Genomic DNA, 26,304 nt, shown 5'->3' on the forward strand with positions numbered 1-26,304 from the left:
AGTGCTGGGATTAAAGGCGTGTGCCACCACCGCCAGGCCCAAGGAGACAGTATTACACACACACTCTCCGGTAAAAGTGTGAATGCACAAGGTCCTGGGATTGATCCCTAGTACCACAGAACAAAAAGACTTTATATTGGCTGGGTGGTGGTGGCTCACGCCTTTAATCCCAGCACTCGGGAGGCAGAGCCAGGCGGATCTCTCTGAGTTCGAGGCCAGCTGGGCTACAGAGTGAGTTCCAGGAAAGGCACAAAGCTACACAGAGGAAACCCTGTCTCGAAAAACAAAACAAACAAATAAAAGACTTGGTATTATAATATAATTACAAAAATCCCAGTATTTAGGCAGCGGAGACTGTAGTTCATCACCACAACCATTTTTTGTTTTGTTTTGTTTGTTTGTTTATTGAGACAGTTTTGTGCAGCCCAGGCTGGCCTTGAACCTGCAGCGTAGCTGAGGTTGGTTTTTGAAATGATTCTCTGTGTTCATCTATCCAGAGCTAGGATTATTGGCATGAGCTACCATGCCCCACTTCCCCTGTATTCCTTTTTTTTTGGTTTTTCGAGACAGGGTTTCTCTGTGTAGCTTTGCGCCTTTCCTGGGACTCACTTGGTAGTCCAGGCTGTGCTCGAACTCACAGAGATCCACCTGGCTCTGCCTCCCGAGTGCTGGGATTAAAGGCGTGCGCCACCACCGCCCGGCCTCCCCCGTATTCTTTTCGGGTTTATTTTATTTTATTATTTTATTTTATTTTATTTTATTTTTGAGACAGGGTTTCTCTGTGTAGCCCTTGCTGTCCTGGAACTCACTCTTTAAACCAGGCTGACCTCGAACTCAGAGATCTGCCTGCCTCTGCCTCCGGAGTGTTGGGATTAAAGGCGAGCGCCTGGTACCTGGTACCCTACCCCACCCCCATGTTCTCAATAGAGAAATTGTCTGAAGGACAGGAACTATTTTGTCTTTTCATTCTACTATTCCTGTCTAGCACCATGTCTAGCACGAGCATGTGGCAGACACTCAAAACTATGTTAAATTGGTGTCTTCGAAATATTTTAGACATTTCAAAGAAAAAGCAAGCATCAAGTATCTGATGTCTTTAAAGTCATCGAGCTACTTACTAAAGAAGCCAGGATTTGAACCCCTGTCTGCAGAACCACAGGGCTCTCACTGAAACGTAATATGTAAGTTTCCCAGTGGTACATAAAAGCAGAGGGTCGAACTGGTGCTAACCTGGCAAAGGGCTAAGGGTCGGAAAATATTCTCATAGGACGCAGCGCCTGGGAGACCCGCCCCCCACCCCCGCCGCGCGCCGGAAGTCGTGAGGCCAAGACTACATGTCCCAAAATGCTCTGCGGTGCCTTTCCGCGGTGGTGACGTCGTAAGACGCTGGCGCGCGGGATTTAAACTGCAGCGGTTTAGGCGGCGTTAAGACTGAATTAGCAGAGTCGTGGTTCCCAAGCTTCTTGCATTTGTTTTACCTGCTGGTGTTCCCGAGTCCATGGAGTCGCTTCACGCCCGATTGTTTCCTGGTCTCTCCATCAAGATTCAACGCAGTAATGGTGAGGGCAGGGCCCTGAGGCCAAGGGGACGCAAGAGCAGTGAGAATGCCAAGATGGTTACCCAGCCCCCAAACGGCAGGCTTTGGGACACTCTTTCCCCCCATCCCTCCCTGAGGGGGTCCATGTCCGTGCACTGGGGGTCGTTGTCCCCTACACTGGGGGAAAACACTGCCCTGGTTGTGGGTCCTTGCCTGCTTCCTCAGTGTGGGCAGAGCACCCCTGCGGTCATAGACGTGCCCAGGCTGGGTTGGAGCCAGAGCCTGTACTTCCTGCCGAAATCTTTCTCTGAAAGTACTGGGCTTCCTGGCCCCAGACGGGGCTGTCTGTCTGTGGTGCTTTTGCCGTATGTTAGGCGCAGGGATTCGAAGTAAACGAGCAGGATCCCTGCTCTGTTTTTGTTAAGGACGACTGCAGGTCTGATAATGACATTCGTGCCATAGCCGGGCAACGACTGCCAAACTGAGTTAGGGAGCTCAGCTCTTCAGCGATGCGTCCAGGAACAGCTCCTCTTAGGACTCTAGTGATGTCCTTGCTCACATGAACCTCCATTCTATTGCAGACTCTGGAGCAGATATGAACCCTTATTCTATGTAGCTGGGGTTTAAAACCTGTTGCCTACCCACCTCACTGTGGGGTGGTCTATGGTGAATCCCCACTAGGATTATTAGTGTTTGTGCTGATTTTTAGAAGAAGGGAAAATAGATTTTCCCTTCTCTTGGAAGTCTCTGTAGGATCCTTTTTTTTTTTTTTTTTTTTTTTTTTTTTCCTAGACAGGGTTTCTCTGTGTAGTTTTGGTGCCTGTCCTATATCTCGCTCTGTAGACCAGGCTGGCCTCCGAACTTACAGAGGTCTGCCTGCCTCCCAAGTGCTGGGATTAAAGGCATGCACCACCACCGCCCAGCTCTGTAGGATCCTGAAAGCAGAGGGGAGTATAAAAGTTAAGTTTTTAGGAGACAGGTGAATGACCTCTGCTCTTTTCATACACAGGCTTAATCCACAGTGCCAATATAAGCACAGTGAACTTGGAGAAATCCTGTGTTTCAGTGGAATGGACAGAAGGAGGTAACACAAAAGGCAAAGAGGTAGGTTCTGTGAGAATGTTTCTGTGGCATGTCACAGGATCCTGTGTGGAACAACTGTGTGGAACCTGTGAGAGACAGTTTCTGATGTTTGCTGTCCTCTCCACTCTCAAAAAATGGTCCTCTTTGTATATGCTGGAGTTTAGTCAGGTGTGTGTGTGTTTGTTTTTGTTTTTTTGTTTTCTTTTCTTTTTTCTCTGAGACAGGGTTTCTCTTTGAAGCTTTGCGCCTTTCCTGGAACTCGCTCTGTAGACCAGGCTGGCCTCTAACTCACAGAGATCCGCCTGGCTCTGCCTCCCGAGTGCTGGGATTAAAGGTGTGCGCCATCACTGCCCAGTGTCAGGTGTGTTCTAAACTGAAGCAATTAACAGTTTCTGGTGTGTCTGTGGAAAGCAAATTTCGGCAAAGCTGGAAGGCTTTGCTTACTTACCTAAGCTGGGTTCTGAGTGCACACTACTGCTTCAGTTTGGGTAACAAAGTCAGTAACCAGGAAAGGAAACAAAGGTGTGTTCAAAATGCCAAATCATAAAGCAGCTGGTGATGGATGACACAGATGGACAGTGTAAGATCTGACCCACGGTGGCACTTGGATGGAATATGAAGGCTAATGGCATGCATCCATCCTGAGGTCTCAGTGACAAGCTGGCCATAGGCCGAGCAGACTCAGGATGCTTTGGCCCCAACAAGAAGACTGAAAAGAGCCGGGAGAGTCTCTGGCAACTACGATGTTTAGGTTTAGTGGGGAGCCTTGCAATATTGAGAAAAGTAGAGATGGGAAGAGGCATGATGTTGTGAAAAGGTCACTGGTCTGTGAATTAAAAACTCAGATTTCTATTCTGTCTCTGCCTCTGCTTTCATGTCTCTGCCTCTGCTTTCGTGTTTCTGCCCTTAGAAATTTCATATGTGGGCTGGAGAGATGGCTCAGAGGTTAAGAGCACTGGCTGTTCTTCCAGAGGTCCTGAGTTCAATTCCCAGCAACCACATGGTGGCTCACAACCATCTGTAATGAAATCTGGTGCCCTCTTCTGGCGTGCAGACATACATGCTGTATACATAATAAATAAATAAATCTTAGAAAGAAAGAAAGAAAGAAAGAAAGAAAGAAAGAAAGGAAGGAAGAAAGAAAGAAATTAATTTCATATGCTAACCTGTAAAGTGAGGATGATAATGTCTATCTCAGGCTATTGTGAGGATTTAGCCACAAAGTCCTTCTGGACTGATTCCAAAATGATAGCCTGTGTGTTGAGGGCTGGGAATGTAGGTGAATAAGATGCATCTTCTCTCTCTCAAGGAGTTTCATAGGGTAACACAGATGGGTCTGGTGTGGTGGTCCATACCTTTAATCTCAGTGCTCAGGAGGTAGGGGCAGGCAGATATTTATGGGCTTGAGGCTAGCCTGGTTCACATAGTGAGTTCTAGGCTAGCCAAGGCTACGTGGTGAGAACCTGTCTCCAAAAAAAAAAAAAAAAAAAAAAGGATAGATACATGTAAGTCTTTTTACTTTAAAAAATATTTGTGCCAGGTTGTGGTGGTGCATACTTTTAACCCCAGCACCCCAGCACTTGGGAGGCAGAGATCTCTGTGAGTTCCAGGCCAGCCTGGTCTATACAGTGAATTCCAGGACAGTTTGATCTATATAGTGACACCAAAAAAATAATGAAGCGTGATCCTAATTAGTCTTAACAATAAAAAACGCACAGAGTCAGATACGGGAGGCGGGGAGGAGGTGAAAGCTGAAGATCAGGGAAGCAGGGAAGCAGCCATTATCTCCTCCTACCTCTACAAATCCTCCGACCAGCTGGTGGGTGGGGGAACCTGTCTCTGAATCCTCCGGCTGAATGGGGCATGAAATCCTGTCTCCACCCACCTTATATTCCTGTCTCTACCTCCCATGTGCTGGGATCAAAGGCTTGAGCCTCCCATGTGCTGGGATTAAAGGTGTGAGCCACCACAACTGGCTCGTTCCTCTTTTAGACTGGATCAATCTCTGTGTAGCCCTAGGTGGACTTGAACTCCTGATCTTCCTGCTTCCTCCTCTCAAGTGCTGGGATTAAAGATGTGTGCCACCACTGCCTGGCCTCTATGGGTAACTAGTGGCTGGCTCTGCTTTCTGATCTCCAGGCAAGCTTTATTTGTCAGAACACAAATGAAATATCATACAACAGAATAAAGTTGTGTGTGTGTGTGTGTGTGTGTGTGTGTGTAAGGAAGGAGGAAGCACTTGAGTGCCATGATGCATCTGTGTCATGTGTGAAGATTTCAGGACAACTTTGGGGAGTTGTTTCTACCTTATTGAAATAGGGGTCTTTTGTTTCCATGCTAGCTAGCTTGGGAGCCTCTGGGTGATTTTCCTGTCTTCATCTTCCATTTTGATTTAGGAATGCTGGGATTATAGATTTTTATGCCTGCCCATACAGAGTTTGTGGCCAACCTGTATTACACAGTGAGACCCTTTATCAAAACGAGAGTGGGGGGCAGTGGTGGCACACATCTTTAATCCCAGTATTCAGAAGGCAGAGGCAGGTGGATCTGAGTTTGAGGTCAGCCTGGTACGAGTTCCAGGTCAGCCAGGATACCCTGTCTTGAAAAAACAAAAGAGAGAGAGAAAACTAGTGTGTGTATGAGAGCTATACGTGTGTGCGCGCGCAGGTGAGTGACAGACAGACAGGGACAGAGGAGAGAGAGACTGAGCTTCTTCCTCTCAGGGCCTCACATATTATTGTATTATTCCACTGAGCTACATCTGTCTCTAGAGCCTTCTTAAGATCTTAGTCAAATGAGGCCGCTCCCTGCTCTACCGATGGATGCCCCTGTGCCTTCCTCTTTTCACACTCTTACTCCTGTTCTCTGTCCTAGGATGCTCAGTGTGAATATACATAGGTAGTATTCGGTCTGGGCTCTTGTATTTATGCTCTGTGTAGTTTGAAGCTTGAGCATGAAGTAGGAATATGTCGCAATGCAAGGAGTGTCCTCAGGACGGCGCTAGCGAAGTACTTGCCAGCTTTTGCAAACAGGGATACTGTCCTCATTTTACCCATGCTGCTTGATTGATTTCCCCCATTGACACAGGACTTTCCCTCCCTGTTAGAATTTGAATTCACAGAAAGGTGATGTATTTGAGTTTATTTGTGGTTACCCTCTCTTGCATGCTCCTGGCTTACTTGTTCCTAACACGTTTGAGTAGGGCAGTTAATAAACAGTCTGGGCTGGAAGTGCAGATAAATGATAGAGTACTTGCTTTGTCTCTTCGCCTGGGTGCCAGCTCACCAGCCCTGTAGAAAGTAAACAAGTAGATGCAGCTTGTGGACTGAAGTGGTAAAGCTTTCACCTTAGGGTGTATTCGGTAGCTTTGTCCGTTTCAAAATCTAAACAAAGTGAGATCCATTTGGTGTCTTGTGTGCATGTGTGGTGCTGAGGAGGGAATTCAGGGCCTCACACATGCAAAGAAACACTCGACTGTGAGCTACATCCCTCAGCTGGATTGGCTGCTTCAAACTTAGGAGTTATGCTGGTGAAGTTTGAGTTGTTCCTAAAGAGTTACAGGACTCTGGTGATGTAAACCCAGAATTGTGACCTCACTGTGGGTGTGAGCAGGACTGGAAAGGCATCAACAGAAAGGTGTGACTGGGAGGAAGTTTCTGGGCCCAGTAGAAAATGTAGGTAGACTTAGGGTTAGGTAGCAGCTTTCGGGAACTTACCCCTGCTGATAAGATCCTGAGGGGCCCTCCATTGTGACTGTCACCAGATGGTTAGAACTTGTTTCCTCCTTTGTGTCAGCCCGCAAGAAGTGATCAGGGGGCTGTGACCAACAGGACGTCACTGTCCAGCAGATCAGTAGGAGAGCCAAGTCACGTAGGTCTCCTGTGACTTCTGAGTGCCTGCCTCAGCTTCTCCATCTCATTCTCATCACTCACAATCTCCCATTGGCTTGGAACCTGGCAACCCATTCCATCTAGATGGTAAACCATTACTAAGGAATACTATTTTGTAGTGGTCAGTGCTTAATGGAGCGTAAGGTTGGTAAAGCCTGAGTCTTGGGCGGCCTTGATTACAGCACCTCATTTAGGTCAAGCACTGTTGCTTCACCGAAACTCACTTGTCCTTGCAGATTGATATTGATGATGTGGCTGCAATAAACCCAGAACTCTTCCAGCTTCTTCCCTTACACCCGAAGGACAATCTGCCACTGCAGGAAAATGTGACAGTCCCGGTAGGTGTCTGCCTGTCATCTGACTGCAGCCGCTGTCCCTGAAGAGTCACTTGTTACCTTTTTGCTGATTTCGGTCTGGGACTGCCCAGGGGCCTTGTCACAGTACGCAGGCTCATGATAGGACCCTGAGGACTGATAAAAGCCATATGTTGTGGCAATTTGTTCTGTTTTTCAGAAGCAAAAACGCAGATCGGTCAACTCCAAAATCCCAGCTCCCAAAGAAGGTAAGTGACTGGCTGTTGTCATGGTGTTTGCTGTAGGTGAGGTTCCTAGGGCTCAGAGTGGACGCCAAAGTAGACTCCTTGCATGTGACTCTGTGTAAGCTGAGTTCTATCCTTTGTTCAGTCATCTTGTTGTGTGAGGAAGAATCCAACCTACACCTAACCTCTGAGAGAATTGTACATTTCAGGCATTTGTTTTCTGGCCTAAACACTTGTTCTATAGACCAGAGTCTGGTACAGAGGAGACCGACTTCTTCCCTCAGAACACGAGCCTTGCATTGAGGCTGTGAGGAGCATAGATATAGTTTTGGGCTATTTAGAAGAGCAAATGATGTGTGGCTATGATCCTCACAGGAAGCTGAAACAGGAGGATTGAAAATTCTAGCTGCCTTGGACTATAGAAAGAAACCATCCCCCGCAAAATAAAGAAGCTGGGGGAGGTGGTGTACACCTTTAATCCCAGCTCTTGAGACAGAAGCAGGAGGATTTCTGAGTTTGATCTATATAGTAAGTTCCAGGACAGCTATATAGTGAGACCCTATCTTGAAGGAAAAAAAAAAAAAAAAAGATGATACATTCATAATAACTAAAAATAATTTTTTTTTTTTTTTTGTTTTTTCGAGACAGGGTTTCTCTGTGTAGCTTTGCACCTTTCCTGGAACTCGCTTTGGAGACCAGGCAATAACTAAAAATTTAAAAAGCAAGAAGGCTGGTGAGATAGTTCATCAGGCAAAATCACAGTACACAAATCTGACAACCTGAGTTCCATCTTAAAAATACCAAGTTGTAGCCGGGCAGTGGTGGCTCACTCCTTTAATCCCAGCACTCGGGAGGCAGAGCCAGGCGGATCTCTGTGACTTCGAGGCCAGCCTGGTCTACAGAGCTAGATCCAGGACAGGCAACAAAACTACACAGAGAAACCTGGTCTTGGGGGGGCATGTGTGGGGAGAGACACCAAGTTGTTCTCTGATCTCCATGTGCACCATGGTCCCATAGACATGCTTAACACAGTCTGCAAGAAGTGCGCTGATTCCGCTCCAGTGCATGTCCTCAAGGGACAGGGACGCTTTCCCGGTTGGTCTTGCTTGATTTGTGTACATGCTCACACACATGCCACAGTACTCCCAACTTTTGGGAGTCAGTTCTCTTCCACCGTGGGTTCTGGGGATCAAAGTCAGGCCGCCAGGTTTGTGCAGCAAGTGCTTTTACCTGATGAGCTATTGTGCTGTTTTGTTTTTGTTGTTTTAGATTCATATTATTATTTTTTAAAATGCTGTGTGTGTGAGTATGTGCTACAGAGTGCAGGAGCCCAGGGAGGCTAGAGGTGCTGGGTCCTTCCGAGAGCTGGAGTTAGACGCCATTGTGAACCACCTAATGTGGGCGCTGAGAACCCAGCTCCAGCCCTTTGGAAGAGCAGTACGTTCTCTTAACTGCTGAGCCATCTCAAGCCCTGGTTTTGGTGGTGGTTTTGTTTTTTTGACAAACAATCTCTGGTTCAGCCTGTCCTGGAACTCACTACAGAGCTCAGGCTGGCCTCAACCCGTAGTTTGAGCAATCTTCTTGCTTAGTTTTCCAAGTGCGTGGATTATAGAGAGCTATCAAACCTGGCTCTGTCTCCTTTGCTGAGGGTTAGGCTGAAGGCGTCTGTGCTCCGCCACTGAGCTGTCCTCTCCTCCCAGCCCTGGAGCTCCTTAAGTGTGTCTGTGAGTCCAAAGTAGGAACGAGGGCTGGAGAGGTGTCTGGGGGAAACTGCTCGGCCATGTCAGTGTGAAGGCTCTATTTCCGATTCCCCATTACGTATGTAAAAAAACAGGTGTGATGACATGTGTTGTGATACCTAGTGCTGGTGAGGCAGAAACAAAATGAGCCCTGGGACTGGCTTGCCAAGCCAGGCCAGTCAAAACGGTAAGCTCCAGGTCCAGAGAGACACTGTCTCAAAAATTAAGGGGAAGTGATAGAGGAGAAATACAGTGCCTAGGGGAGTGCCCTCTGCAAAGTCATGGACACACATTCATCTGTCACACCCCAAACAAGTGGGGATGAAGTAAAAGACTGCAGAATTACTGTCATTCGGGAAACCAAAATCAGGGGGTTTGGAGGAGGGGGTGGCGACAGGTTCTCAATGTAGCCCAGGCTGACCTCCAGTTTGCAGAACCTACTGTCTCATCCTTCTCACAAGTGTTAGGATTGTAGGCATGAGCCGCCCATTTAACTTGACTTGAAAAAACATGTTTACTTTTTATTTATTTTTGATTTTTCAAGACAGGGTTTCTCTGTGTAGCCCTGGCTATCCTGGAACTTGCTTTGTAAACCAGAATGGCCTCAAATTCAACAGAGATCCACTTGCCTCTGCCTCCTGAGTGTTAGGATTAAAGGTGTGCACCACCACCACCCAGCAAAAGTGAATCTTAATTTTTTTTTGAGGTTTTATGTGGGGGAGTGTTTTGCCTGCCTTTATATAAGTTTGTGCACTATATCCATGTAGTGCCTATAGAGGGCAAGAGTTTCCCTGGGACTAGAACACAAAAGGGTACTAGCTACTATGTGGGTGCTGAGAATTGAACCAGGGTCCTGGAAGAGCAGCCAGTGTCCAGTGTTCATAACCCCTGAGCCATCTCTCCACCCCCAAAAAAATGAATCCTGAAAAAGGATTCTTTTTTTTTTTTTTTTCCATCAAGACTAGAAAAATAGGCTGGGTGGTGGTGGTGTACACTTTTAATCCCAGCACTCAGGAGGCAGAGGCAGCTGAGTCCCTGTGAGTTCAAGCCCAGCCTGGTCTACAGAGAGTTGCAGAACAGCCAGGGCTGTTACACAGAGAAACCCTGTCTCAAAACCGGAAGAAGAAAAAAAAAAGACTTAGAATAGGTCTTTCTCTCCAGAAATTATTTTAGATTTTCTGTAGGTCCTTCTATTTATTTTGTTCCCCCCTCACTGCCCCTGTACTGGGGATTAAACCAAGGCCACGAACGTTCTAGATAAGCCTTCAACCACTGGGCTATATGGCCAGCCCAAGACAAATGCTCTTAAGGGAGATATCCTTGCCCCCAGGAGCACCTAGATCTACAGACCCCCACAAATGAGTTTGAGGAGAGCGGTGCTTGGCCTTGCTGCTGTTTCCGGGCCCACATCCGGGTGGCTAAGTTTGGGGATAGCGGTGCTTGGCCTTACCGCTGCTTCCGGGCTTGCATCAGGGTGTCTAGGTTCCGGCCTGCCTGTGTCCTCCCCCGCTGCTTTAGCTCACCCTGTTGTGCGCTCCTCTGACCTTAGGTCTTCGAAGCCGGTCCACTCGCATGTCCACTGTCCCAGAGGTTCGAATTGCCACTCAGGAGAATGAAATGGAGGTAGAGCTGCCTGTGGCTACAAACTCACGAAAGCAGTTTTCAGTTACCAGTGAGTCATCGGTCTGTTCTCCCTGTATACGGCCCTAAAGCAGCTCCTCATGCTTTATGTGTGCCGTGCTGGATTTCCCAGGGTCCCTAAGGGGTTCAGGATGGGCTTGTCATGGAGGGAAAGCCGTCAGAGGCCTGATTCTACAGACTTGACCCAAGCATGGCTTTTTGGGCTAGGCCAGCCCTTTCTGACTTCTCCAAACTATATTGATTCAATGAACTAGGTGACTGTGGTTGCTCACCACTAAAATACCAGTACTTAAGAGATTGCCATGAGCTTGAAGTCAGCCTAGCCTACAGAGTGAAAATCTGTCTCCGATCACACATACACACACACACCAAGAACAACAACAAAAACCCAAACTGAAAAAATCAACCAGACCAAAACACCACAAAAATGTACGGTAACAATCCACCATGCCTTGATACATTCATACCTGGTCATGAGCCTTTCACTTACCTTCATTTATATTAATACTTAAAGCATAATGATACACTATCTCACAAAATATCCATCCACACATCTAGTTGAAAAATCACTTTAGGGGTTAGGATTGTCGCTCCATTGGCAGAGTGCTTGCCCAGCATGCACAAAGCTCTGAGCTCCATCCCAGCACCACATGAAACTGGACGTAGTGGAACCTAGTGGACCCCGCCTGCAATTCTAGCACTTATGAGGCAGGGTGATTCCATACGAGGTCAACCTCAGTCCAGCCATGCTGAGTTCGAGGCCAGCCTAGGCTGTGTGATATGCTGTCTCAAAACAACTGTTATTTTCTAAGACAGGGTTACTCTGTAGCACTGGAACTTGATCTGTAGACCGGGTTGAGCTTGACCTCAGAGATCCACCTGCCTCTTGTGTACCACCACGCCCTGCTGTTTGTTCTTTTGAGACAGGGTCTCTTCTCATTCTGTACCCTATGATATCCTGGGACTTACTGTGCACCCTAGCCTGGCCTTGAACTTGTAGAAATCATTCTCCCTTAGCCTCCCAAATGCTGGGATTACAGGTGGGAGCTACCTGACTCAGTTTAAAATTATTTTTAAAGTTCTGCTTTCATATTCAGTTTAAGACTTTTTGACCCCAGGTGCAGTCCTTGGCTGGAATGGTGGTTGAATTTGGACTGGTGGGGGTAAGAGGAACAGCCCACGGTTGTCCATGACCTGTTGAGTCTCAAGTTAGGCCAGCTGCTCTTGCTGTCTGCTTCTCCAGTGACTCTTGTTCTCTCACAGCGGGCTTCCCTAGGCCCTCCTGCCCTGCAGTGACAGAATTACCACTGTCGATGGTCAGCGAGGAGACAGAAGAGCAAGCCCACCCCACCCGAAGCATGTCTTCTGCAAACCCTGGAAATTCAGGTAGACAAGCTGAGCTGTGTGCTTCTCTGCTCTAGCATAGGTAGTTAACATTGGGCCTGCCTGGCCCCTGAAGGTGGGTTATCCTTTGGTTATGGGTTATGGACTGAGTCTTTCACAACACACACAAGTTTGGCAGAAGCCATTTGCCATAGGTGAGATGTATTCATAGCTGAGTTCTTCTTCTTTTTTTTTTTTTTTTGGTTTTTCGAGACAGGGTTTCTCTGTGTTGCTTTGCTTTGCGCCTGTCCTGGAACTCACTTGGTAGCCCAGGCTGGCCTCGAACTCACAGAGATCCGCCTGCCTCTGCCTCCCGAGTGCTGGGATTAAAGGCGTGCGCCACCACCACCCGGCAAGCTAAGTTCTTGATAAACAGCCCAGAGTCCTTTTGAAAATGAAGTAGGATATCTTACCTTTTTTTGTTTTGTTTTTCAAGACAGGGTTTTTTATTGTATAACAGTCCTGAGTGTCCTGGAACTCGCTTTGTAGACCAGGCTGGCCTCAAACTTTTTTTCTTTTATATAGGTTTATTGATTTTTGTGTGTATGAGTGTTTTACCTGCACATGTGTCTGTGCACTGTGTGCATACCCAATGCCAGTGGAGGTCAGAAGAGGGCATTGGATTCCCTAGGGCTTGTGTTATAGATAGTTGTGAACCACCAGGTGGGTGCTGGGAATCAAACATTGGTCTTCTGCAAGAGCAAGTGCTCTAACCACTGAGAAATCTCTCCACCCTGCCTCATTTTGATTCTAGAGAAAATAGCTGCAGAAGCATAGAGCTTAGGTCAAAACCAGAGTGTTGTGATTGTTGCTCTGACCTCACATTGGCCCAGTCAGTACTTCGTGGACTCGTCCATCCAAGAGTCAGATAAAACTCTAGAAAAGGGTGTAGGCTGTGTTAGTGAGGTGGCCCGGCAGGTCAAAGGTGCCTGCCACCAAGCCTGATGACCTGATCTCAATTTCCAGATCCCACATGGTAGGAGGGGAGAACTGACTTCCAAACATTATCCCCACTTCCACGTGTATGGAGTGGCACGAGCGTGTATACAAACACACACACACACACACACACACACACACACACACACACACACACACTAATTTATAAACAAATAAAGGCCAGGCATGGTAGTACGCACCTTTGATCCCAGCGCTTGGGAGGCAGAGGAGGGCAGATCTGAGTTTGAGGCCAGCCTGGTCTATCTACAGAGTGAGTTCTGGGACAGCCAGGGCTACATACACAGAGAAACTCTATCTTGAAAAAACAACAACAATCAAAAACAAAATAAAGAAGTAAAAACAAGAGTCTAGAGAAGGGAGACCTGTTTCTACGGAAGCCCAGAGTCAGCGAGCCAGACAGTAACAGAAGCAGGTGAGTAAAGAGCGACTTCCTTTCCCCGCAGTTCGGAGGAAATCATGTATTGTGAAGGAAATGGAAAAAATGAAGAACAAGCGGGAAGAGAAGAGGGCCCAGAACTCGGAAATAAGAATAAAGCGAGCTCAGGTGACTCCTGGGAGATGCACCCTGGCAGACAAGCAGCCAACACATAGCTGGCCCTGGGATTTTTAAGGCTCCAGTTCTGATATCCAGAAGTTTAATCGCTTCTTATCAGAATTCAGAAAATAAATGCATAATTCAAAAATTATCTGAAGATGTTCCAGTGAGCCATATTTGATGCTGATTGGGGAAGCCCATCCTGTGCTCACAAGATGCAGTCCTGTTGCTGGGCACACCTGCTTGCCTCCCTCCCCCCATCCCCTGTAACCTGTATTACCATACAGGGTAGAAGCAATGGCAGCGGAGTCGCCTTAGTTGGGTAGTTGATCTGAGGAGACACATTCTGCTGCTTTGCCTCCTAAGATGTGGAAAGCAGCTCTTGTCCCTGGTGCATGCCTGGCCTCCCCTGACAATCCTGCTCCCCAGGGCCCCTGCCTGGCTTCTCAGACTAGAGCCAGGGCTGAGGCCCTCAGCTGTGAAGCGGCTGCTGCCTGGGGTCTCTGGGTCTAGAGCGCTCCCACCTTAACAGTCTGCCCTGTGCTCCTCTTGCCTCAAACAGGAATATGACAGCAGCTTTCCAAACTGGGAGTTTGCGCGGATGATTAAGGAGTTTCGGGTTACTATGGAATGTCACCCACTTACTGTGACTGATCCTGTGAGTATACCTGGAAGTTCTTCTGCCTCTTCCCTGAGCAGGATGGGGAAGGACATTGAGGGACGAGGGAAAGGCGTGCTGGGATCTTCATTCACTCTTGAGTGTTGTCTGAAGAGTTTTATGTTGCTCTCTCTCTCTTTTTTTCCCTCCCCTCCCTTCCTGTGTGTGCATATTCATCTCCTCCCATCTCCCATCTGTGTGTGTGTGTGTGTGTGTGTGTGTGTGTGTGTGTGTGTGGTGTGTGTGTTTCTGGGGGTTGAATCCAGGACTCCCGTATATCTGAGCGCACAGTCTCCCACTGAGCCATATCCCTGGTGGGCCCCCCAACACTTTTCAAGACAGTGTCTCAGAGCTGGAGAGATGGCTCAGTAGTTAAGAGTACTTGTTGTTCCTCAAAAAAAAAAAACCTGGGTGTAGTTCCTAGCACTCACATGGTGGCTCACAGGCGGCTATAATTCCTCCCCTTGGCATCCACTGGCACTGCTCTTGTGATAAACGGACATACATGCAGGCACAATATCTGTCCATGTTTAAAAACCCAAAGGGTCGCCGGGCGGTGGTGGCGCACGCCTTTAATCCCAGCACTCGGGAGGCAGAGGCAGGCGGATCTCTGTGAGTTCGAGGCCAGCCTGGTCTACCAAGTGAGTTCCAGGAAAGGCGCAAAGCTACACAAAGAAACCCTGTCTCGAAAAACCAAAAAAACAAAAACAAAAACAAAAACAAAGGATCTCACTATGTAGACCTGCCCGGCCTGGAACTTGCCTCCCAAGTGCTGGGATTACAGGTACATGCCACTACATCCAAAAAAGTGTCTTTAAATGATGTTTATTTATACCCTGAGGAGGGTGCTTGTACACATTCCCATATGGAAGTCAGAGGACAACTTGCAGGAGTCATTTCTCTACCGTGTGGTATCGAGAGCTATTGAGGACCAGCCTCAATGCCCTCTCAGGGTTCAGAGGAAAGGCTACACCCCTTGTACGGTTCAAAGGATCTGAGGGCAAAAAATTCATCTCTCACTCCTTGCTTCTTTGTACCAATTTCTTTTTCCCTTAGCTGTAAGGTTTTTCAGTTTATATAAACATACACAAACAAAGGCAATTCTCTGGTAATCGCAAAGTTACAGCTCTAGAATCTTCTCAGGGTCAAAAAGCAGATAGGACCTGTCCGGAGTGACATCCTCAGCATTTTCATGGTTCCGGGGAGGCGTGGCTAGAAGGGTTGTCCGGGCAACGCTGTGAGGCAGAAAGGCTGATTTCATAGGCTTCTCAGTTCCGAGGACGTTCACGCATACTCTACAGTTGTAGGTGTGCGTATTTACACTAGAGGTTAGTGAGAAACGGGAAAGAAGGGTGAGTAAGGGCGCAGCCATCAACGGTGCCCCTGCCCACCAGGCCGGGCAACTGAGAAGCGCATCAAGGTTGCTATGGCGACCGGCATACTGTGGAAGAAAATTGTGGAGTCTGATTTGCGCCAACACTTTGGCCATTGTAGCTAACTGAAAGGGACTTCTTTAGATCAACAATTTACATCTATCACCCAAGCGTTAGAATGAGGGGAATTTAAAGCATGTGGTACAAGGTCTGGAGCCTAATGAATTCCAGCCGCCCAAACCACACCGCGGGACTTGTCTCTAAATGCCGCCCGCAAGAAGGGAGCGACTTGATTCCTGCACTGGGTAAATAAGCAGTGGCTAGTGTTGTTTTTTTTTTTGTTTTGTTTTTTTTTTTTGTTTTTTTGTTATCTCTCAGGGTTAGGACACCAGCAGTAAATTTCCTGGGTAAATTTCTATATCCAGTAAAAAGAAATGAATGTAGATGAGGGGTTAATAGCGTTTAGGGTAAAGCTGGAAGTAGCTGAGGTTAGCATTTTGTCAAGTCAGCTGCGAGAATTTAGGGCACTCACTCTCCATAAGCAGGAGGGACCAGAATCAAATGGCTTGAATGTCCCTTTATCTCTGAAGGTCCCTAATGTGATCTGTTTGAAAGACTCCTTTCCTGACCACATGTCCTGCCAAGTGGGATAATTGCAGAGAGCTGGCTTCTCGTGTCTGTCACAGGGAACAGAGCAGAGATTAGGCTGTGGGAACCAAGGTTATTGACTTGGTGACTAAATTCTCCCGCTGGAGGTCCTAGGGAGTGGGAGAGGGGGCGGTGTAGGAGGAGGGGGACTCACCCAGCACGTGGGAGAATTTGTGCCCAGTAAATGATCAGAACATTGCTATGCTATGGGAATAAATCCCAAAATTGTAATAGAGGGGGAAAAGCTTAGGGCTCCACACAAGAAATCCACAGCAGGAAACAGCCAGCTCACTCCAAAGGCAGTGACACCGATAGGCCTCGTGTTCTGTGCCTAAGTCCTCCGCCAGGGCCCTGGCTCTAGTGGGTTCGCCTTTTTATGGTGGCTGAATTTTTGTTCCCACTTTTTAAATTTTATTTTTCTATTATCAGCTTGAACAGTATAAATTCTTAAATTTTTTTTTTTTTTTTGGTTTTTCGAGACAGGGTTTCTCTGTGTAGCTTCCTGGAACTCGCTTTGGAGACCAGGCTGGCTTCAAACTCACAGAGATCCGCCTCCCGAGTGCTGGGATTAAAGGCGTGCGCCACCACCACCGCCTGGCCAGTATAAATTCTTATCCTAATTGTGAAATGTTTCATTGAGACTTGCCCAGTAATTGAGTAAAACCAAAACTTATTATAAGCCACAGTCATCTGAGGGACCCCCCTGCTATGTAGTCTCCCTGGTTCTATGGGTTGCAGTCTGATTGTCTTTTGCTTTATATCTAGAATCCACTTATGAGTGAGTACATATCATGTTTGTCCTGGGTTTGGGTTACCTCACTTAGGATGATATTTTCTAGTTCCATCCATTTGCCTGCAAATTTCATGCTGTCATTGTTTTTCTCTGCTGAGTAGTACTCCATTGTGTATATGTACCACATTTTCTTAATCCATTCTTTGATTGACGGGCATCTAAGTTGTTTCCAGGTTCTGTGTATTACAAATAGTGCTGCTATGAGCATAGCTGAGCATGTATCTTTGTGGTATGATTGAGCATTCCTTGGGTGTATGCCCAAGAGTGGTATGGCTGGGTCTTGAGGTAAATCAATTCCCAATTTTCTGAGAAACCGCCATACTGATTTCCACAGTGGTTGTACAAGTTTGCATTCCCACCAACAGTGGAGGAGTGTTCCCTTTGCTCCACATCCTCTCCAACATTGCCTGTTATTAGTGTTTTTGATCATGGTGGCCGAATTTCTTACTGCATAATCTTGCAGCCCGCAGAAATGTGGGTCCTGGGGATTGAACTCGGGTCATCAGGCTTGGTGTAGTGAATCTGCCTTTACCTGCTGAGACATCTCCCTGGCTAGTTTTTTGGGTTTTGGTTTTTTTGGTTTTTCTTTTTTTCCCACCTCTTGAGACAGTCTCAGTGTGTGCTGGAATTACAGGTATATGCTGTGAAACTTGGCCTTTTTAAAAACAAAACACATTCTGTGCGAGTGTGCGTGTGCCATGTCCCACATGAAGAGGCCAAAGGACAACTTACTGCAGTTGGGTCTCTCCTGTCATGTGGGTTCCAGGGATGGAGCTCAGAGCATCAGGCTTGACAGAAGTGCCTTTACCTACGGAGCCTAGTTGTTTTTGTTTTGTTCAAGACAGGGTTTCTCAGTGTAGTCTTGGCTGTCCTGGAACTCATTCTGTAGACCAGACTGGCCTCAAACTCCCAGAGATCCACTTGCCCTTGCCTTCAAAGTTCTGGGATTAAAGGTGTGTGCCAACTCTGCCCAGCGTCAGCTAGTTTTGTTTTGTTTGTTTGTTTATTGTTTTTAAATACTTTAGTGAGAGCATTAGTTAAGGCTCAGCTGAGACTCCCTGCTTCAGGCTGGCCAGACTGCTCAGGGCTGGGAAAGCAGTGCTGCGGCCTTGAAGGTAGCGAGTGAGAGAGCCAGAAGGAATTCAGGCCAGCTTTCTTGTACCCTAGAATGGTTAACGGGACTCTGGGTCCTAGTATGAGAGCTCATTGTCCCTTGCTAGGGCCAAGAGAGGGGTTGTGGGTGTTTGTTTTGGTGCTGACCTCGCTTTGGCTGTCTCCTCTCATCCTCTTGCAGATTGAGGAACACAGGATCTGTGTCTGTGTTAGGAAGCGCCCACTGAATAAACAAGGTGAGCTGTTCAGTCAGAAGCATCTGGCTAACTGAGAGGAAGATTCCATGTTCAGGGAGTAGCCCCTGAAATATTCTCCTTCTGCAGAACTGGCCAAGAAAGAAATCGATGTGATTTCTGTTCCCAGCAAGTGTTTCCTCTTTGTGCATGAACCCAAATTGAAAGTGGACTTGACAAAGTATCTGGAGAACCAGGCATTCTACTTCGACTTTGCCTTCGATGAAACAGCTTCAAATGAAGTTGTCTACAGGTTAGTCCCCTTTAATGTTTTTTCTTCCTCATAATCCCCCCCCCCCCCATATTTTCTCTTTCTGACATCAGACTCTGAGCTCTTTCCCTCCTCCCTGGCCTGTTGGGTGTAGGTGGAAGTTTCTGTCCTGCCTGCCTGTTCTCAAATACCCAGCAGCTGCTTCCCAAATAATTGACTCTAAGGCTTAATATTACTTATAAATGCTCAGCCAGTAGCTCAGGCTTATTACTAACTAGCTCTTACACTTAACCTATGATTCTTACCTATGTTTAGCCACGTGGCTTGGTACTTAGTGTGGCATTTCTCATCTTGCTTCCTCTGTGTCTGGCTGGCAACTCCTGATTCCACCTTTCCTCTTCCCCAAATTTGCCTAGTCTGGTCGCCCTGCCTGTACTTCCTGCCTGGCTACTGGCCAATCAGCGTTTTATTAAACCAGTCCGAGTGACAAGTCTCTACAGTGTACAAGAGCATTATCCCACAGCGATTGTGTTTATTGGGCAGCTCTCTGATCAAGGAGCTCTGGCCCCATAACCAGAAGGCCCACTGGGACCTGTCATGTCACCTTTTAAGCTGCAGCAGCCCACTCTTGGTCACTTGTGAGTGACCTATTACCCACCGCAGTCAGGCTCATGGGTAGGTGCCAGGGCTTCTCCTAGTGGTTTGTTGTTGTTACAAAATCTTCTGTAGCCCAGGCTAGCTTAGATGTGTATGTTACTCTCAGATGGTCTTGAACCGTGACAGTCCTGCTTCAGCCTCCCAAGTGCTGAGATTGCATCTTCCAATGGCTTATGCAACAACCTCATTACCTAAATGAGTTTAGCACATTCAGGTGACTTCAGATCTATCCCAGTATGCCACTCGGCATTTAATTTTTTTTTTTTTTTTGTTTTCATTTTTCAAGACAGGATTTCTCTGTGTAGCACTGGCTGTCCTGGAACTCACTCTGTAAACCAGGCTGGCCTTGAACTCTCAGAGATGCACCTGCATCTGTCTCCCAAGCTCTGGGATTATAGGCATGCGCCACCGCTGCCCGGCATGTTTACATTTAATTGGGATACAAATACTTTAGAGATATATAAAAGTATATGCAAGTAACATGCATGCATTAGGCCCTTTTATATAAAGGACTTGACTGAGGGTCAACCCAGTAGTGAAGTGTTTGCCTAGCATGTTCTAGGCCCTGGGTTCTACCCTTCTACAAAAAAAGAGTCAGTGATTTAAACATCAGCTATGTGCTGAGTATCAGTGGAGGCTTCCATCGCCAATCCCTCTTGGATATGAAGGAATAGCCACACAAATGCCCTTCCCTCTTCTCCATCCTTTCTCCTAGGTTCACAGCAAGGCCACTGGTGCAGACGATTTTTGAAGGGGGAAAAGCAACTTGCTTTGCCTATGGGCAGACAGGCAGTGGGAAGACTCACGTGAGTACTTCAGTCTGGCAGAGGAAGCCTCGTACAGTGCAGCAGGAAGTTCTTGGGACGGGCAGTACAGATGCCCGTCACTAGACACTGGCCATGCCAGATGAAGAGCGGGTTTAGCAGGTCCATCTCCTGGCTCTGGGGTGGCCTGCTGGGGGGTAGAGCCAGCCAGCTGTGCCCAGGTACGCTGTGGTCATGTGCTGTTTCCTTTGGCAGACAATGGGTGGAGACCTGTCTGGAAAATCTCAGAATGCATCTAAAGGGATCTACGCAATGGCTTGTAAGTAAACTGTTTTCCATGTAGGGACTGGGTGTGGAAAGCTGCTTACTTACCAGGCTCTCCCTCCCAGCCCGGGATGTCTTCCTTTTGAAGAGTCAGCCTCGCTACCGGAACTTAAACCTGGAAGTTTATGTGACATTCTTTGAGATCTACAATGGGAAGGTAAACTGACGAAAACCTTAAAGATGGCTAGAAGTGGTTGAAGCCAGACATCTTGTTAGCTGTAGGCCTTTGGGGCAACTCTGCCTGGTATGTGGACCTTTCCTCTGAAGGTGAGGTGGTAGCCAAGCTCGATAAGGAGAGCAGATATCCTCTTCCAGGCTCCCTGTGTGTGAGCTGCCCTCCCGTGACCCCCTGCTTCCTTTATTTATGTCCTCCTTCCCCATCCTGTGTCTTCTCGTATCCATACCCTCCACGCCTCCCTCTCTCCCTCTTACCTTCTAGTCTCGGCTGCTTTTGTAGACTTGCCTTTTGTGGAGCAAGACCTCAACAATAAAAATAATGGGATGTTATATGCTAAGCACTTGCTAGTCTTTTTTTCCCCTCAAGACAAGGTGTCTCTGTGTAGCCCTGGCTGTCCTAGAACTTACTCTGTAGACCAGACTGGCCTTGAACTCACAGAGATCCACCTGCCTCTGCCTCCCAAGTGCTGGGATTAAAGGTGCTCACCACCACTGCCCAGCTGCTATTCTAGTCTTTTCTGTCTTGACTTTACAATGACCAGTCTGGAGTAGCTCAGTAACATTGTCAGGGTGACACACCTTGTAAAGTGGTGACATGGGTGTGAACCAGGAAAGCGGGGTCTTGCTATGTTACCTGTCAGCACATGCTCTGCCTTTCCTGCTCCCGGCCCTTGTCCAGGCTGGGGCAGACTCTGTAGGAAGGAGTCGGGCAGGGTACCCAACACCCATGGTCCTGTCTTTGTGCTCCGTGCCTGCCACAGGTGTTCGATCTGCTCAACAAGAAGGCCAAGTTACGAGTGCTCGAAGACAGCAAGCAGCAGGTGCAGGTTGTGGGACTGCAGGAGTACCTGGTGAACTGTGCCGATGACGTCATCAAGATGCTCAACATGGGCAGCGCCTGCAGGTCAGAGTTCTGGCGAGGGAAGGGGGAACCACTCGTGATACCTAGTTCAGATAATGAGGCCTCAGATCCACAAACAGGCATGGGGGGGTGGTGGAGGGGGAGCATTTCTTTTTCTACATAGTTATTCTCACCCCAGCAGGGTAAGTGCTGTGAGAGCCTCTACCTTAAGTGGGGTGGATAATCCCAGGGTCTCAAGAACAAAGTCCAAGCAGCTTAAATCTAACAAAGGCAGCCTTGGTTCACAGCCATTCTTGCCTGGGGTCTGGGATCCTAGTTTTCTCTGGGGAAGAAGTAAGCAGCCCTGAATCTGTTCTGGGCTGGAAGGAATGAGCCCATGGTGTGTCTGTGTAAATGTAGGCCAGTGCTGATATGATGGGTAGCTTACTCATACAGTAAGCTGTGGGTAGTTGCGGGGCTCAGATTTTTTTTCTCCCAGTGTTGAGGATTAAACCCAGAGTTTTACTTCACATGCTGGGCAAGTGCTCTACTGTTCGGCTCCATCCACAGCAAGAGCCCTCAAGTTTGGGCAAGTGGTGTATGACTGGACCATCATAGCAGACTGAGCTCCTCCTCTTCATGAGCACGGAGTCTGGCAAATGCCCGAGCACCGAGTCCAGTACTGATTTGACTGCCTGAAAACTATGAGGTCAAGAGCCGCTGTCTTGCAGGGCAAAATAGAGGTTAGAGGCAGGAAGACGCAGGACTTCTTAGGATCATGATCCCTGTCCTTCCTGTACTGCAGATTTTAACTACTGTGCCTGGGGTGGTGGTCCCCAAAGTCTATAACCTTTCTTTGCATTTCCCCTCCTTTTAATAGGACTTCTGGACAAACGTTTGCCAACTCCAATTCCTCCCGTTCCCATGCCTGCTTCCAGATTCTTCTTCGAGCCAAAGGGAGATTACATGGCAAATTCTCTTTGGTAGATCTGGCAGGGAATGAACGAGGGGCCGACACCTCTAGTGCTGACCGGCAGACTCGCATGGAGGGTGCAGAGATTAACAAGTCTCTCCTAGCTCTGAAGGTAGCAGGCACTTGCTGGTGGTGGCCAGGAGGGCAGCTGGGGAGGGAGAGTTGGCCGCATAAGAAGTGGAGAGAGGCCTCCAGTTACTTCTGCTGCCCCCCAGGAGTGCATCAGGGCGCTGGGACAGAACAAGGCTCACACCCCATTCCGTGAGAGCAAGCTGACCCAGGTGCTGAGGGACTCGTTCATTGGCGAGAACTCGAGGACGTGCATGGTGAGTGGGAAAGAAGACCCAGAGCTGCTGCTGCCTCCCAGGGAGACGTGGCCCTGGCTCTGGGCAGGGAGCTCAGAGGACAATATGCAGGAGTCTCTTCTCCTTCCACTGTGTAGGTTCTAGGGGTCAAATTAGGTTGTCAGTTTTAGCAACAACGAAAGTGCCTTACATACCCAGAACAAGTTGCTTTATGTGCACAAGTGCTTTATGGGTCCCGCTTTACCATGTCAGTCCCATTGGCAGACACTCCTGGCAGCTGCCCGAGCAGTGGGTTCCTGGTGCCCTCACTTGATTCCCAGCCTCTCACCACTGTTCCCTCTTTCTCAGATTGCCATGATCTCACCAGGCATAAGCTCCTGTGAATACACGTTGAACACACTGAGATACGCAGACAGGTATGAGGGCCTGCGTCCAGGCGGGATGGAGAAGGGAATGGCAGGATGAGACGGGAAGTGGCTGGAGCACTCGGTGACCCCTGAACTTCCTCCCTTAACAGGAAATCCCAGGTGTGGAGTTCAGCCACATGCTAGGTCTGTCCCAGTCCCCTTCAGTCAAAGAGTATGTGAGGGTCTTTCCATGTCAGTCTCAGGTTATGTTACCTGTCCCGGACTGAAGACTGGCTGCTATTTACCCCTTGGGTCCCTAAGCTTGTTATCTGAGTGGTGATGCACTTCTGTAGTGAGTGCCCAGGGGACTGCTGGGAAATGAAGGACCTTATTTCCTCAGAGTCAAGGAGCTGAGCTCCCACAGTGGGCCCAGCGGAGAGCAGCCGGCTCAAATGGAGACAGAGGAGATGGAGGCCAGCTCTAATGGGGCCTCGCTGGCAGTTGATGTAAGTGGGGGGTGGAGTGGGGGGCAAGTGTGCCTTTGAAATAGACCCTGGGCCATAGTCTTGACACTGTTGTCTCCGCTGTGGCCTTCAGTTCACCAAGGAAGAGGAGGAGCTGTCTTCCCAGATGTCCAGCTTTAATGAAGCCATGACTCAGATCAGGGAGCTGGAAGAGAGGGCCATGGAGGAGCTCAAGGAGATCATACAGGTGCACACTGGTCCCAGCCAGGGAGGGATGGGCAGGCCTGCCTGCCCAGCCCTCAGAGCTCAGCCCTGTTCCTGGAACGTGGGCTTACTCCTGTGGGTCTCTGGTGGGATGGGACAGGGAGGCTGGCTTTCCCCAGACTGCACCTGCTCACCTGTGACACTCTCTTGGGGCCTGGTGCTGCTGAGCAGAGGGTGCAGAGGGACATGGTGTTTGTTCAGTGACTGCTCCTGCTCTCTGGTGACACACGGACCACAGCACCTCACTCTTGTGGTGTGAGCTCATTCCCTGTGAAAGGCATTTAGTCTCACTGAGCCTCAGTTTCCCTGTCTGTCTCTAAACTGAGCAAGACACAGTATTGTCTTTGAGGATTAAGTGGTGGGCTTCTGTAGCAGCAGCACAGGACCAGCATCAGATGGAACCGAGTAAGTGGGAAATGCTCCTTGTGCTGTGAGCCTGCTGTGGGAGGAAGTGGGGAAGAGTCTCCTGTCGGTGGCAGACTGGGAAGCAGAAGGAAAGAACTTGTGTCACTGAGGAGACTGCTGTGCAGACATGTCCCCCTCCCTGCTGTGTCTGGGCCGCTGTGACAAAGTACATGGCCCTTTCAGGAGAGTTGACTGAGTCAAAGCAAAGGCTGTAAACAGAGGGCGATGGATAAAGGCAGTCAGTGGGGTCCTGGTGCTGATGGGCCTTACATCTGGCTCATACAAATACTCAGATTTCATTATGATGCAGTGAAACCTTTGGAGGGACTTCAGCAAAGAGGTGATGTGGTCAGAGCACGGTTTGGGGTCTTTTGTCTTTAATGTGTTGGAGTGTTTCTGCCTGCATGGGTGTACCGTTTTTATGCCTATACCCAAGGAGGTCAGAAGAAGGTGTTGGAGCCTCTAGAACTGGTTATGAACTGCCATGAGTATGTTGCAAATTGACCTCTAGAAAAACAAGTTCTCTTAATCACCAAGCCATCTCTCTAGCCCCTGGTTTTGTTTTTGAGACAGAGTAATATATATATATATATATAAAACCTTGAACTCTTGGTTCTCTTTTGTCAACCTTCCAAGCACTAGAATTTCAGGTGTGTGCCACCATGCCCAGCTCATGCCAGGAAAGGGAGAAAAGGAGGTAACCAAAGAGCCAGGTGTGGTGGCTCGAATCTGTGACCCCAGTATTTGAGAGGCTGAGTTGGAGGCTAGCCTGGGTTACAAAGAGTGAACCTATCTCAAACATAGGGCCAGTAGGGCTCAGTGGTTGTTTTCCCAGAGTACACAAGAGGCTCATCATGCCTAACACTACGGTTGAGGAGTTCAAGGCCACTCTTAGATACATCGTGAGTTCCAGGTCAGTCTGGGCTACATGTCACAGAGAAAGGGAGGGAAAAAGAAAGTTGTCATTCCAATTTCTGACTCTTTAGAGCAGGATCATCCGGGCAGTGGTGGCGCACGCCTTTAATCCTAGCACTCAGGAGGCAGAGGCAGGAGGATCTCTGAGCTTGAGGCCAGCCTGGTTTACAGAGCTAGTTCCAGGACAGCCAGGGCTACATAGAGAAACCCTGTTTCAAAACCAAACAACAACAAAGACAGGGTCAGTGACGTCACTTACTGGACATAGGGACAGCTTTGGGGTGGGAAGGTGCTGCCTAAGGCCAAGCTAAGGATTTCTTCTGTTTTGTTACTGCTGTCTGTTTTGAACCAGTGTCTCTTGAAGCCCAGGCTGTCCTTGAATTCCTGGGATCTTTTTTATTTTATACATTGGGTGGGTGGGTAGGTTATGGAGGTCAAAGGACAACTTGTAGGAGTCAGTTCTCTCCTACATGTGGGTCCAGGTAGCCCTACCTCCTGATCCTCCTGCCTCTGAGGGCTGAGATTATGGGCACACACCACCGCACTGTGAGTTGACTAGGTTCTCCTGTTGCAGCAAGGACCAGGCTGGCTTGAACTCTCTGAGATGACCGATCAGCCCGACTACGACTTGGAGACCTTTGTGAGCAAAGCAGAGTCCGCCCTGGCTCAGCAGGCTAAGCACTTCTCAGCCCTGCGAGGTGAGCTCGCGCCCAGGGGTGCTGCGGTGCTGCTGGCCTGTGGCTCCTAGCAGTGCAGGCAGGGGCAGGGGCCAGGCGGTTCCACGACGCCCAGTAACCCTTTGTGTGCCACCTCCCCTCCCTCACAGAAGTCATCAAGGCCCTGCGCCTGGCCATGCAGCTGGAAGAACAGGCCAGCAAGCAGATCAGCAGCAAGAAGCGGCACCAGTGATGACTCCAAATAAAGATCTCTTTGGTATCACACCAGCCTCTTCCCCTCCCCAGCAGACTTCGGGCACCTTTGGCTTTGGTTAGGGACTGAGTTGGATGGGTTTTGGTAAATGCCAAGGTAAAGTGGCATCAGGCCCAGGAAAGCTAGGGGAGAAAATGTGTTCTCTTCCTCAGTTTGGAGCCGGAGGAAGGAGCTTCTCATGACTGTGCTTCCCCGTTTCCTCCCTACCGGAGGGAGGGGAGTGCTGTTTGGGTAGAACAGATGGATGGATGCTCCTAGAGAACCTGCCAGGTCCAGGCTAGGGGAGAGCAGTGGGTCCTCGTCCTGCTCCGCTGCCTTTGGCCTGCGGTATCACCCCTGTTCTGAGCACACTCATGTTTTATACTTGCAGAAAAAAAAGTTTTTTTAGTTTTTGAAGCCCAAGAAAATCTATTTCGTGCTTTATGTATTTTTATGTTGTACCTAACAATAAAGAAAGAAAAGGTCAGATCCTGTCGGAGAAACCTCAGTCTCTTGAGCCTTTAAGACCAAGGATGCTGCTCCCACCTTGGGCTCTGAGTCTCTTTTCTTCCTAGGAAACCAAGTCCACACCTGTGGTTTCAGCAACAGGCTGACGTTCCAACC

General features: G+C 48.5%; 1 protein-coding gene and 1 long non-coding RNA gene across 4 annotated transcripts; one reads left to right on the forward strand and one right to left on the reverse strand.

Moving 5' to 3' along the window:
• The first annotated feature begins 1,304 nt into the window (after positions 1 to 1,304).
• Positions 1,305 to 25,710, forward strand: Kif2c (kinesin family member 2C). 3 transcript variants are annotated; one of them, XM_006993476.4, is made up of 21 exons: positions 1,305 to 1,559; positions 2,547 to 2,641; positions 6,747 to 6,848; positions 7,024 to 7,072; positions 10,337 to 10,459; positions 11,692 to 11,814; positions 13,215 to 13,315; positions 13,869 to 13,964; positions 18,073 to 18,127; positions 18,215 to 18,377; positions 19,708 to 19,798; positions 20,012 to 20,075; positions 20,146 to 20,237; positions 21,019 to 21,161; positions 21,979 to 22,183; positions 22,287 to 22,397; positions 22,725 to 22,792; positions 23,124 to 23,229; positions 23,321 to 23,434; positions 25,346 to 25,469; positions 25,598 to 25,710. In XM_006993476.4, exons 1-21 carry the CDS (start codon positions 1,499 to 1,501, stop codon positions 25,678 to 25,680), a joined length of 2,169 nt encoding a protein of 722 aa, XP_006993538.1. In that variant the 5' UTR covers positions 1,305 to 1,498; the 3' UTR covers positions 25,681 to 25,710. The 3 variants fall into 3 exon arrangements, with proteins under 3 accessions (XP_006993538.1, XP_015842464.1, XP_015842463.1); XM_015986978.3 differs by lacking the exons at positions 1,305 to 1,559; positions 2,547 to 2,641 and adding an exon at positions 6,216 to 6,597; XM_015986977.3 differs by lacking the exons at positions 1,305 to 1,559; positions 2,547 to 2,641 and adding an exon at positions 6,270 to 6,654.
• LOC143271960 (uncharacterized) lies at positions 5,747 to 6,470 on the reverse strand. Its single transcript, XR_013049295.1, has 2 exons — positions 6,337 to 6,470; positions 5,747 to 5,910 (listed from the first exon to the last, which is right to left on the reverse strand). It is a non-coding gene; the product is annotated as an uncharacterized LOC143271960 (long non-coding RNA).
• Positions 25,711 to 26,304: the final 594 nt, after the last annotated feature.

Source organism: Peromyscus maniculatus, chromosome 2 (genome assembly GCF_049852395.1).
Source record: "Peromyscus maniculatus bairdii isolate BWxNUB_F1_BW_parent chromosome 2, HU_Pman_BW_mat_3.1, whole genome shotgun sequence".
NCBI lineage: Eukaryota > Metazoa > Chordata > Mammalia > Rodentia > Cricetidae > Peromyscus > Peromyscus maniculatus.